Raw genomic sequence first — 14,876 nt, 5'->3', positions numbered from 1 at the left:
AAAATAGTACTTGTGCTGTGTCACGCATGTTGCGATCTAACACTTCGATAGCAAATATGGTACCTTAAAAAGCAATATAGCAGATAGAGCATATAAATGTTTAACAGGAAACTATTCAATAATCCTGTAATCAGAAATGGATTCAGTACACACTCTTCTATATGGGTTAACTTTTAAGCTAACCAGCATAAGAAGTGTTAAAACAACTGTCACTGAATACAACTGAGGGAAACAGCACAAGGAACAATATTTTTCTTTTTAATGTAGAGGGTGTAATTTTCAACGTTCCTCCTAAGATGATAGACAAATGTTCAATTTATTTATTTATGAGTAATGCACTTGCTAGAGTTAGTATTCATCTAAACAGTCAGGAAATCACTATTTTCTGCACTGCAGAAATAATTAGATGTAAAAAAAAAGTTACGAGTGTTTTTGAAAATGTTAACTATCTAGAAAAAAATCAGCAGCACAAATTTCAAGATTATTTTTAAATAGTTTGCATAGAATTTATCAAGCAATATAAACATGCAGATAACATACAATTAACATAGTGACATTTCATCACTTCTTGAAATCGAAGTATTATTTTACTGGATTAAAACAACATATCTTCATTTAATATACTGACATAACTATATTCATACTAATACATGTCCTAGCAGTGATTTGTTGAAGGCTAAAACCTTTCCAAGAATGAATGGAAACACTGAAACAGTAAAAAGATGACTTCTAAAATGTACAGGATACCATAAGGATATCACCATGTTGAACAGTTCTCAGAGAAAAAGAATCAATGAGTACAAGCAAATTAGAACTGTACCTCCACAAAAGCCTCCTGCTGTAATTTCTTCTTCAAAAACATCGGAGAATCCCCTTCCTGCATTTAATTTTGATAGTCGACCATCAATAAACTGCAAAAAAAAGTCAGACTTTGTTGGCCCTTCTATTTCTTTAGAGTGTTATAAGTTTAAGTGTATATGTTACAATGGAATTTGTATGTTCAAGATAATGTATGGCTTCAGGATAATACATTGCTTTTAGATGGATTTTGCGGCTACAAGCATCAGAAATATCTGAATATCAGACAAAAATATCACTGGCACTTCCTTTCAGAGTTTCTGCACTTTTTATGCATATTGAGTAAATTATATGTATTGTGCAAAATTTAATAATAAATTTGTAAAATTTTATAGCCAATGAACTTTCAAATCAGTTTGTTCAGAAGTACTTTTGATGGCTTTCAAGTTTTTCTTGATTTTCTCATTGCTCAAAAATATTTTATTTCCTTGCAAATGCTAGCTCTGCATAATCATAATCAATAAAAGACAGCTGAGAAATCCTTGATGTTCTGCTCCAAAGTCCTAAGGTTACTCCTTATCATAAACAAAAAGCTAGTAACAGACCTCCTTTTCTGTGTACACATCAATGGGTCCAAAGTAAAACTTGTTGAAGTACACAGAACAGTTCCAGAACAGCTAGAAACATTTCACCCCGTGCAGTTCAAAGACACAATAGGCTACGATGTCTAATCAATTCCCATTAAAAGTTCAATATATATGTTTTACGTTAGAAGTGACCCTATAAGGACAGTTAAGTGAGGGGAAATTGGAGCAAAACAGTCTATACTGAACACCAGAGGACTGCTATGGCTTGGTTTCAGAAATGGTGGTAGCAGCAACTTGAGTTTGATTGCCAGCACGTAAGCTAACTTGAAGGACCTTTCACTCCTGTGTATGGGAATATGACACACGAAATGTCAAAACAAAGTAAGGCATGATGCCAAGGCAGACACCTAAGATTCTCTCCACCCAACTGAGCACAGTTCAGGGTTTCCTCCATTGTATTTTTTAAGTTCTAACACATCTGTTTGCCTTTTTTTAACCAGTAACAGTAATTTAGTTGCATCTACAGGTGCATATTGCAATAGTCATGCTTATGCACAGATTGCAGCTGCATGAGCGTGTGGATTTACATCCACATAATGTGAGTATATAAAGACTGAAATTATTCAGATATGCCAGAAAGAGTCAAAATAAGATAACTAATGATTAAACCTCTCAGAAGAAATGCAAACATTCTTTTCAAGAATTAACAGGGTTCAAAGAATTACAAGCATATTTTTAAAGGTTTAAAAACCTTTCAAGAAGCAATCTCTCCTTTTTTATTTTGAAAAGGCTAACTCAAGTCTGAGAGATAAGTGAGAAAGCACTTTTCCAATTACACACAGTTCATCTTGTAGCAAGAAATATGAGTTATTCACTGGTACTAAACAGTACATAGGAACTGACCAAAATTAATTATTTGGTTATGTCATATATTACTACAGATTATCCAAACAATGTCAGTGACAATCTGATGCTTGTCAATGAGCAGACTAGTGACATGAAACAAATTACATTCTAAGAATACAAAAATTCCAACAGGAATAATAAGGCAAGCACAAAGATAACCAGTCCTTTCTCTTTCTTGTCTAAATTCCTTTTTTTTCCTCTTCATTTTCTTCCAAGTTGGCTTTTTTCCAAATATGCTGGGTTCATGGTCATACGCTATGGGATCACTGGATTATTTCACAGTAAGAAGAGAGATAAGAGCATCTTTAGCTACTGCTGAGGGAAGGAGAGAAAAGAAGGAGAGAAAGCCTTGGAACAGAAAGGTGTTACTTCTTTGGGGAATGTTATGAATTCATTCCATACTATAAACTAACATAAGATTTATGGATACTCAACATTTGGTAAAATTCTATCAACAGCAGGCTGAGACACTGACTGAATTTTAGTTTTTAGAGGATTAATCCAATGGAGTATTTAATGTAAATACTGACAAACAGATCTGCTACCAAAAATATACTTGAATTATTTAAAGAAAGCGATAGTGGTACTAGCTGTATTAGTAATTATTACTTTTCAGTAAATTACAGTTATGAGTTGCATTTTAATCACTACATGAAACGAACAACAGCACTTGGAGTCATACATACACTGTATGGTTTTCTCTTCCTATTTTTCAAAGCCATACACCCTTGGAAAATCAGGGCCTTTTAGTTCAAGTAATTCATTCTCTTATTTTTAGATCCAGAGACCCCCCGCTTAACTACCACTTTATTGAAAAAATAGTAACTCCAATGCTACTCTTGGTTTCTAGCTGACTAAAGATAGAACTACCATACCTAAATAATTTTGAATTCTGAAAATAAAATATAGACTATATCCAATTAAGAACATCTTGTTGCATAGCTGCTAAAAAGTGGGGGCGATGGAGGAGAGATGATGTTTTGTGAGCTAAACCCAATCCTTCATTTAGGTAGCAGTAAAAGTTACAAGTAAATTCACCAGTTATTAAGGACAAGAATTTGGTAGAAGCAATGAAAACTTCTTACTTTCCACACAATAGCAGCTCAACACATTCGGAAAAAGAGAGCTCTCTCATGAAGCTTGCAAATGAAAATTGAAATTACTAGTGTTATTAATTTGCAGAGGCTTGCGATTCTTCACGTCCTAATCATGTAATCATTTATTTTTCTAGACAACATTCCCTGGCATCTTAGAAACAAGTGCCAAAAACTGTTGCGGATTATTTTATTAATACAATTATATTAATGAAATAGTTTAACATCAGTTTTCATTGTAGTTCTAAGAATTAACTAATATTATCCCCGGACATTCAAAAGAAGTATTTGACACGTGGGATGCTAGTATTAATTGCTTATATTTGAAGTTTGATATAAAGATCATCTACCATCAATGTTACCCTAATTAAAGGGAAGCCTTCCTAAAGCTCAGAATCAGATAATAAATGTACAGCATATATAATAGTGTAAGTATCAAAGATGGGGGGTGGAGGGAAAAGATGTAACATAAGTATACAGAATGTTAAATCAGGAACTAAGAATATTTATTCTACAAAAAATAGTTATTTACTTCATATGAAAAAACAGACTGTGATTAAATATCCCTTATGTAAGAATAAATATAACCACTTTTTTATTATTTTTTTTTTTAATGAAATCTTTCTAGGGCAGAAGACAGCTTAAAAAACTATCAGGAAAATGTGATAAAAAAGAAATTCAGATGTCCCTATAGTTTTGATTCATATCAGGGTATTTATTATAAATGACTTCTATGGATTCCTGGCATATGTATGTTTTGTACAAACACTTTGGTGTGTTCAGTTTCAGAGCAATGAAACAGTCCTTTACAGCTTCCAACAATGCAAACGCATCGACATCATTTAAAAGACATCTCTGTAAATTATGAGTCAGAGAATGGTTTGAGAAAAAGATCTCATTTAAGCTTCATAAAAGAGGCTAGGCATGCCCCCCTGCCAAAATACTCTGCTTCAATTCAGTAAAAACTATGATGCTGGAAAAGGAAACAAATATAAAAGGGCTAATAAGAATGAGATATAGAACTGGACATTCTAACACTTAGAAATAAAACTCAAGTTAAAAAAAAAAATCTCTGTCATATGATTATAAAGATACCAACAAAAAACAAAAAGTGTTAATAAATCTATTAAGGTAAAGGAAGCACAGTAGAAGCAACGCTATCGTTACTTAAAAAACAAAGATTGTAAGTGCTGGTTTGTCAGTTTGCTCTTAACAGTTTGATTAGGCTTTCAAACAGATTTGGAAGTGGAAAAATGGTAAATGGGAAAATGGAATGTTATAGCACATCGGTTATCAAAACACAGGTGCTCGCAGATTCTTTGACAATTAATTTTCTAGATAAAGGAAATGCGCATTATCTGTATGAAAGAAAAGCTTTGTGCCTCTACCTTAAAATATTAGTTAAGATCAATTAAAAGCTAAATACTTGAACAGTACCTGAACTTTAAGCCAGATGAAGACTTTCTCAAAAAGAAGATAACAGCTTATAATAAAAGGGAAAGCATCAGACTGGAAGCATCACCAGTAATGGTATTTAAGGACAAGTGTTGGACTGATCCTATTTACAGGTTAGTTAATGATTTTCATACAAAAGACTGGTATGTGCTAATGCATGGACATCCTTGATAGAAAGCGCATCAAAATAATAATAGAAGGTAAAAATGGATGATGTTGAAGGTGAAAACACCCTGAATGGGAAGAACACACAAAGTAATTCCACAGTTTATTCCCACAGTGATTTGCTAGTATTTTGGTGAAGAGATACTCCCAACATACAAAATGAAAAAGAGTGGTTAAATAAGAGGAACCAACAAGTTGGGGGGGGGAGGGGGGGGAGGCAATTGGGGAGGAGAGATGAAAAACCTACAAAGTAAAAAAGAGGAGAGAGCAAAAAATTTTATAAAATGGCATAAAACTGTATTTAAAATGCCCATTTTCTGCTTCTAAGAACTATTTCTTACTCAAACAATTACTCATTTTCAAGAACAGAATAAAATACAGTTTATTCTGTTGAATAAAACCTTGAAAACAGCTCATTTGTCACTGGGAAGAGCTGGAAAAGGTGCAGCTGGGCTGAGCATTAGCTGAAGAAGTAGGAGTAACATTTCATAACAAACGAGAGAAATGAAAAAATGTTTACTACCAAACCACCACATCATCAAAATTGTTAGTATTTCCTAATCCTCTGTAATATATTATTTCCTTTAGTGGGAATAAAATTAAAAACAAGCTATAAACAAACTATAAACTGATTCTTTTTAAATGAACACACTAAAATGTAATGGGTAAGTTCAGAGCCATACTGACAAGCCCATTTATTTCACTGGTGTTAAACCTTTCTGTTACAGCTGAAGATAGTGCTATAGCAGCTTGACAATGATTTGTAAACTTCCCTTGTAAGCAGCTTTCTGTTAAGAAAGTTTCACACTAGCTTACAGGCCTAAGATATGCAAAGTGTAAACACAGTTTACTCTACTACTTCTTCCCATTTCAGTCATATGTACTAAGTATTAGAAAAAGTTTCAGATTTTTCACGGTAAAAGTAAAGGAGCCCACTTCTATGATCTGTATTTCCTTAACTTTTATACAAGTAGAAAAAGCATTTTCACAGGACTTCTACAAATTATCATCCTTACATAAATCTTTACTTTAGACATTAGCCTCTGATTAACACCAAATGTTTTTTGAAAATTAGAAGATTCTATATACTATGAATTTCCCTTATCTATTATGGCAGTATATCTTCTTCAAAGAAGTCCACCAGATTAGTTAAACACGAACTCCCATGCCTCAATCATTCCAGATACTTGCAAGTAAATAACTACGTTGAGTCTTTCAGATTTCCCTCGATTTTTCACAAACCTAATAATAGGTTTCTTGATACCTTTTTGATGCAATGAGGTCATGTAATGAAAAGGAGGAAAAAGATTTACAGAATAAAATGAAAGAAAAAATGATTTCAAAGACTGTGATAAAACTATTACTGAGCTGTGCAAGGCATTCAACAACTTGTTCTCTGTTAGTTCAAAATCTGTATTAACAGATTAGCTAGAATATTCTTCAGGCTGCCCCTGTGGCTCAGGTTTGTAACATTCTCTGTATGCATACTTCAAAAGTCCTAGCAATGAAAACTATTACAGTATGAATCCAGTTTTTAAATAAAATGCCGCTGAAGTCCAATTTAAGCAAGCACTGTGTTGTTTTGTTTTTTTGATCATGATCCAAGAGAGATGAAAATGAATTTCCCCCATCAAGCTGGGAGATCCATGATTTTTCTTGTTTAGATGAGTTGCTGACTGGTACTGCAGAGATGTTGCACTGGCTCTGCATCCTGGCATTATTTTTTCTTTTCTTTTTTTTTTTCCCCAACTCTTTTTCATTATAACTGAAGTTTTAAAAATAGAATAACAGACAGATGACTGGCTGTACACAAATACTTGTATTTTATCTCAGAGTTTCATAAGCTGACAGAAAGGAAAACATATTTAAATATGGATATGTTTCAAAAGAAACTAATTAGAAATAGGTCATTCACCCTCTCATACCTGTTTAAATAGTTGAAGATTAACAGCAGTTTCCAGGAACTGTTTAGTAGTACTGGAACGATGCTTCACAAAACTATTCTCACAGAAAGTTATAGGTTCTCCCTAAAACAATTTAAATTGAAAAAGTTAGTTACTAACTACAGTATATGAAAGTGTTAATTTATTTAACATTCCCCATCATAAATTTCTCAATAGCCAATACATACAAAAAATTCCCTTTCGAGCAAGCTTGAAAAACGTGCATCAAATATAAACACAGACAATAACAACAAAATTTTCATACATTTTAAATAGTTCTCAAAATACATGATACAGTTGAACCTCTGGTTTATGAAGCTTTAACATCAGCCTACAAAAAACACTTTGCAAGGAAAAAGTAAGTGGTTTACAGATGGTTCATGTTACCTCTATAGCACTCTTCATTAAACGTTTCAAGGAAGTGGTTCAAAGTTTAAGGGATAGCAGGTCCTCTACTTCAAATAATTCAACATGCATTACTCTGATTCAGTGGCACACAAAATAATCAATACTAAACAAAAAATCTAATTCAATCAAAAATAGGAATCTGTCAAATTATTTTTAAATTCTACCACAACCCGAGAAGATTGACAAATATGCTAACGATTTAACAAGAAATTATTGAAATAAACATACATTTTGACATTTTTTTTTTCCACAACACCAAAAACTACAAACTTTTTGGAACGTTGTTATGGAAAAAGTCTGAACAGATCAGATTAACATTTATTACAATAATATATTTGCCCAACATGGCAAAAGCACACAGCTTATAGTTTATCAAAAACCCACATCAAAACATTTGGATGATGAAAATAGGAAACAAGATGAACAATGAACAAAAAAATGAACAAGATGAAACAATTGAAAATTAAGTCTTTGCTGAAAATCTTACTTGAAAACAAGACTCATTTAAAAAAAATAAAGATTTATAAATCATCAAATTGGATTCTATGTTATCCATTAGTTTCTTTTATAATTTGCTGTATTCAGTGTGCACAGACCACTGGATATTACTGATGGGCATTCTCTCAAATTGTTATTCTTGTCATTACTTTGTGATAAATATTTTAAGCTGTTAGATTTAACTGAATAAATAATACGTACATTCAAAAGTTTGTGCAGTTCATGACATACATTAACTGATTCCATTATAAAGCCAAAAGGCCTCCCATCCAAGTATACAAAACAGAGTCATCAGGTTAGAAACAATTACCAAAGGTCTTTGAGACAGAAAAACTGGAATCCAACTAAATTCCACATCTAAATCTACCTCTAGGATATTTTACTACCCAAAAACTAAACACCCACAACAGAGTAAGACACCTCAGCCACTCAAAAGAAAGATCAAAGATACCTCCTATCTTGATCTTCATGATAATAAAACAGGGATCTTGTCAGACTCCAACTGTTGTCCACTTTGAAGACAAATTTATTAGTGCCCATTGACCACCATTGCTTTCCACTCTATACCCTGGTTAACTTTAACCGCACATGCTACATCATGCATGTTCCTGTCTTTCTGGCTTACTGTGCCCTTCTATGCTTCTAGAATATCACTACGTAGTTTCTGCATGTGACCTATGTGAGTTTGGTGGGATAGCTCTAAATCACTTTCCACTGCTTTTTACACCTTGCATTGTGTTTTTAATTGGTTCAAGTAAGATCCAACGAAATGTCAAAGCAAAACCACTGTCATGTCGTTTTAAAATCCTATTCTGATATTATCAAAAGCTTTACTCTTTCTAATTTTTCATAGGCATCTCCATGTATCAAAAATTTGATTTCAGCTATCTTACCACAATACTAAATTCAAAGTACCTAAAAAGCAAATAGAAGTCTAATCCTACTCAGCAAAGCACTTCGGTTCCTGCTTAACTTGTTTTTAAGTTTTATGGTCTGACTTCTTTATGGAATCCCTGGTTTTAGAAAAGAATTCTCCAAGGAAGAGTTAAAAGCTATACATTTACGTAACACAATCCTTCCCCTTTCTCAGGGTTGCTGGAATGCTGTGATATGCAAAACCATCTCAATACAGTATATGGATCAAGTCTCCAGGACAAGCATACAAGTTTTTCCACTTACTGCTTATCCAGAGATAACTGGTGAACACTGTACACATGCAGGACATGCTGCATCTGCCAAAGAGCTTGAAATGTTTGTGGTACTTTAAATAGCACTGCCTTCCTGACCCACTTTGCATTAGCTGATCTTGAGCTCCTAAAGACTCTTGTCTTAAGAAGATGACCTCAAGCTACTTAGCAAATTCAAAGTGCATCAAAACAAATGAAACAGTCTCCAGTGAAATATGGTGGTACAAGACGTGGTGTTCCTGAGGGCAGACTCTCTTCTCAGTTCAGTCGTTCTTCCAAAAAATTTCAAGACAGCAAATGAGAAAAAAAATCCATATTTATATATTTCTTTACATGACAAACAATTTCTGAAAATACAGAGGCTATGTGGGAGTGCAAAACTGACTAGATGATGGCTCACAACACACTATGAAACCTTAAATTTAGGAGCAAAGAGTAAAAATAATATCATTATCAAGATACACTCCTTAGAATAATAAAAACCAAGAGAAGTCTACACTGCCACTTTCCCAAATGTCTTGGGAAAGATTAAAGACAGAAAAAGAGGTTGTCTCCCAGTAAAAGAGCGAACAGAGACTCTTGCTCTCCGTTTCACAACAGCCTAGGAAGAGAGCACAATCAGACAGTTCTACTTGATGGCACCTCTCCTGCCTGAGCTGTGTAGCAGAATGCCAGGAAATGGTAGTTCAACACACATTTGTAGTGCATGGCCGTATTATTTTCCCAAATATTTTTCTTTATTACTGGGTGCTTCAGATATTTACTAAGTACACATGCATTGGTGCATCTGTTGCCTTATCAGTAAAGTTCAGAAACAGAATAACCAAAGCTATTCCGCAACTGAGAATGTATTTAGATCTATAAAGGGTTCACGTCCCAAAGCCATCCGTGTTATTTTAACCTACTGATAGAAAGTTTGCTTTAAAAATTTGAGTGAGCTTAAAGCTTCCACCTATTCAGCACATGAAAGTAAGAAAAACCATTGACCTGTAGAAATTCCAGACTGTTTTCTGAGTATCTGCTGTAACTACTGAAATTCCATTAAATAACACAGTTAACTTCTCTCTAATTTGCTCCATACTCTGAGCAACAAAATTGCTTTCCAAATAAAACTTGAACAAATCTTCAAGATTATTACTGTAAACTTTAGAGATTTTGGAGTGTTATTTTAAAATGAAAATATCTATTCAAATAAACAAAAATAGGTTTTGGACATAAAGCTTGTAACATTCTTGTTTCTGCAAATACAGCTGGATACCTTTAGAAACGCTGAGTTTTGGAGGAATCCTCCACTGATATTTAACTACAACACCATCAAATGGCCCTTTCCGTATTGATCTACAATGTACTTTCAAAACAAGTTCGATCAAAACCCAGTAGGGACTCTATACTGAAAAGCAGACAGCTAATACTCAGACCAAACAATCCATGCCCAAACAAGATATCTGTCCTTTCAACAACAGTTGCTATAGAATTTTCCTCCCCTTTCATAGCTTGCCACACGCAGCAGGCATTTTTCACTCTAAGCTACATTCACAGTTTAAACAAGCTATTTATGCGGAACCTCAATGGAACAGGAAAACAGAGAGCTAAAACAGTGCAGTATTTTTAAAAGAAAAAGTAATCTTGATTAGAAGATATGCTTAACTTTAAAAAACAGAGTGAACATTCTAATTATTTCAGAAAACATTCATATCTTTCTAGCATGAAATGACTTGCATTAATTATTTGTACTATTGCTATAATTAGTACAGTTTCATATGGTAGTTCTTGCTTATTACAAAAAAGAGCATAAGGTAGGTATAACTTCCTTTGTATTGTGTCATTTATCAAAAAAATAAAAGCTTTAATCACCATGACTTATTTATATTAATATTCTTATTTTTACATGGAAATTCCTCTGTTTAAAAGCAAGGAAGTAAAAAGATGAAATTTCAGCTGTTGGCCTGAAATACAAAGATAAACGTCCAGGGAATAACAGAGTATGACTTAAATACTCATTCTACTTAGGAATGTCCCATTTAAAATTGCAAACAAATTACTCCAAAATTTGCACATTTCTTGCTATCTACCTAATCAACAATTCAGATGAGCTGATAGTTTTTGCAGTCACAATTAAACCCTACTAACACTGCTATTAACTTCTATATTCAATAACAGACCAATGCAGTCTTTAATGCAAATTTGGCTTTTAACACGTAAAATAAAGTTCTTATGGAAGTGACAATAAAGAGGCATAACAGATATTACACAGGATGGCTCTGTATTTAAACTCAGACTATGTTCTGGCATTTTAATACTCTTCCTTCTGTTTCTGCACACTACTGTACTTTTTATGCCTAACTCTCGCAGAATAGACAAACAAATCATGTCCATTTCAAGACATCATCCTCAAAAGGTTTCATTCTGAAAAGTACAAGCAATCATTGCTTCCGCATTTCCAGGCATTCAGGTAGATTCTTAATCTTAAGATATCTTTTTTTTTTCTATAATATAACATTTAATTGCATTATTTTGCTTTCTTGCAAATTGAATACAATACCTGGATCTGTTGGAGCACTGATGTCATTAGTTTAAAAAGTGTCCGTACTGGCCCAAAGCACTCCAGTTAGCATTCAATTAAAGTGAGGTCTGACAGGTTGTGCTATCTCCAAGGTGGAAGCTTACCCATCCCCCTGGTGTGCTGATCAGACTATAAACTCCTGCTGCCGAGAATTCCAAACCATGCCATTAGCCTTTGCTCTTCATTTCTTAATTTCTGATGATTGATGTTACAATTATCATAACTTAAACCAAAGTTATCCCGGTTTATTTCTTTTGGTTCAACATCAGTAACATCAAGAGCTTTCATGAATTTTTCCCCAAAAGAGGAGGTGATTTTTTTTTCCAATGACTATTTTTTGCTAGCTAATTCTTGAAGAAAAGCCTGTTCCTCAGAAACAGAAAATAACTTATTGTTTCTTATATTCCACAGTCTTTCAATAGATATGTCTTAAAGAAATAAGATTTGTTTATTTGAAATGCATTCGAAACGTATTTGTCTTGTCATGATGGATTTTATTTTAATTTTTAATCAGACCTACATTTCCTCCTGGTGTTTGCTACCACATTCCCTGCTTTGTTCATTTTCCCAATGTTAAAATTAATCTCTATTATGGTGAATACTTTTAAACTCATTATTATTTTTCTTCTCCTTCCCCAGTCTCTCACCTACCCTTCCATCTCTAGACATAGGCTGTCAGTGGAATATTGCCTGTTTAAGAATTTGTACACCACATGGTGCTTTATTATCTGACCATACGGTATATACTTAATAGAAAAAAAATCTAGTATTTTTCTGTCACCTGCAAGGTTTCCAAGAGTTCATTTGTAAGGCCAACTTTCATTAGCCATCATAGTGTTGCTAAAATGTTTGACTGTCATAGCATTCATCTGATACAAACAAAGGTGCCTGAAAACCACCTATGAAGAATGTGTAAAGTAAAAAAAAAAAAAAAGCTAGAAACAAAATAAACACAATATTGCCCATACATTGGATTGACAAAATGACACAAGCTGCACAATTATAAACTTTGTATTTAACTCCCACCTCTGCCTGCAATTATGAAACATGTAATATGATAATAATAAATCATAATGATAAATTCCCAAATGCTGCACTACTTAAAGAAAACAGGAGAAACAAAAAGTTCAAGGCTAAGCTGTGACTACCCAAGCTAAATATAATTTTGATTTTTATATGCATCTATACAGTATAAGGAGCACTTATGTCACAATACTCTGATCATTGCAATGTCTCACCAGGGACAGACTCGAGATCAGAACTCTTCGTGATCACTGACATTGCAAATCACACAATGGCTCCTACTGCAGCTGCTAGCTAGGCTAATACAACAACATACTGATATTCCACTGAGGAAATTTTCTTCTGAATACACAGATTATTTTTCGGCCATTCATCAAATGGCAGTGATGTCAACAAAGATGAAAATCTGTTTAATTTTCTTTTTCTTTTCCCTATCAAAATCTTGTAATGGTGATGCGATAGTAAAACAGGCTATAAAAACAATTTTTCCAGTCATCCTCATCTATCATGTATGAACTAGATCCGTTCTGTATTAAAGTAAACCAGAAAATGAGCTTCAGCTCGTGTGGGTATTCAGCAGTCAACACTAAAATAAGAACCACAATAAAGCTAGGAATGCACACTGTGTGGATGCCAGGTCCTTGGCACCAACTGTACTGATTTACTCTACAGATCCACTATTATTATGCAATAGTTTCTAATGTAAAATGCAACTTCTTATAAAAATATTTTTGGCAGTTATATCAAATTTGATTTCTCTTTTTTAATTCAGTATCATGATTAAATTGTATAAAACAACTATTTCTGCTTTTCTTGGAAACTTTTACTGCATTAATATTTTTATTACCATTTATTACACACAAAAAATATTATCACCTATATGTATTGTGTGTCATAATTCCTGCCTGTATTAGTCAAATTTTCCATATGGTCTTTCGGAGTCCCATGAACTCCTTTCAAGACCCCTGAAGCTTCCCATTTTCCCTTTCACCAATCACATTATTTTCAATAATTGCTAGACGTTTGTTCAAGACATATTGCTATACCAAGAAGAATCTGTCCTATGCTGAAAACAAACAGTTGCACAGAATGAGTGTTCAGTGTGATGAACAGCGTTTGGAGCGAAGAGAAGTGTTGGATGAGTACAGACACTATCAAAGCTGTTCTTTACTCAAAGTGAATATTAATGACAGTTGTTTCATGTTTCAAGTTAAAATCATACAGAACACTCTGTTGCAAGGAAAATAGTTCACATAAACATATTTTTCAACTTACAAGCAAGCGATAACTATCCAAACATAATTTTATTTTTCATTAGGATGTTTGTGATCCTAAAAATGGTACCCCAAAATGTCTCAGGTCTTGATTTTGAAAATACGACAAGTTTATTATAGCAAAAGTATTTCAAAACTCTATGGAAAATATTCTCATTCAGGTATACCCTGTACATAGTTTCTATGTGAATGCTCCAGAAAGAATGTAAATAAAGTCCATAACTTTGGTTTAGATTTTCCGTATTAGATCTAGCATCAAGAGCTCTACGACAAAAGACAGTATTTTCCTTGCAACACCAATTCACATGTCCTAAGATTCCTGACAAAGTCCCAATACAGTCAAACATGATCGGATTTTTTGAACGTCCCCCTTCACAAGGCATTGAACTTAGTTCAAAAGGCTCATGGAAAATGAGCCGAACAACCAAGAGACAATTCCTCTTAGTGTCTACTAATCTGGAGTTTTTCCTATCACAACAAAAATTCTGTAAAATACTATCAGTTAACACAACGTGAACACAGCTCAAGATAACTTAGGCGCTTTTTTTTGCCCTCTTTTTTTTTTTTTTTTTTTAATAAATATACACATTGTCTTTGAACAAGTTGATGCCAATCCAAGATATGCTGGTATTTGCCAGCAGACAGTATTCTGAAATAACATATTAAAAAAACAACAATACAAAACACCACCACCAAAAAAACAAAACAAAACAAAAAACCACCATTAGGCCACAACAGTTTCATAAATACCTACTCTTACATGTAATTAGTGGAGACAAAAAAAAATGCGAAAGAGAATAATGCAGAAAGAAAGAGTGTAAAGGCCACTTTGACAAATGTTTGCCAGCTGAAATGATATATGGTGCACTACTTCCAACACAATGCAAATGTACGTCCTTCAAATGTGGCAGCAGAAACCAAAATAAAATGGAAAGCAGAGCCGAATTCAAGACATGCTAACCAGAAAACTAAAGA

General features: G+C 33.6%; 1 protein-coding gene across 2 annotated transcripts in view; it reads right to left on the bottom strand.

The window, feature by feature from the left end:
* The window catches only part of DENND1B (DENN domain containing 1B), a 158,416-nt gene that overhangs the window by 29,975 nt on the left and 113,565 nt on the right, over nt 1–14,876 (bottom strand). For both annotated transcript variants that reach the window (XM_048067142.2, XM_048067143.2), the window contains 2 exons: nt 6,931–7,032; nt 821–911 (listed from right to left, as the gene is read on the bottom strand). In XM_048067142.2, the coding sequence (XP_047923099.1) occupies nt 821–911; nt 6,931–7,032 (193 nt within the window). The remainder of the gene's footprint in view (nt 1–820; nt 912–6,930; nt 7,033–14,876) is intronic.

Source organism: Anser cygnoides, chromosome 8 (genome assembly GCF_040182565.1).
Source record: "Anser cygnoides isolate HZ-2024a breed goose chromosome 8, Taihu_goose_T2T_genome, whole genome shotgun sequence".
Classification (NCBI taxonomy): domain Eukaryota; kingdom Metazoa; phylum Chordata; class Aves; order Anseriformes; family Anatidae; genus Anser; species Anser cygnoides.
The sequence above is the reverse complement of the archived record's forward strand: the minus strand, read 5'-3'. Positions and strand labels throughout refer to the sequence as shown.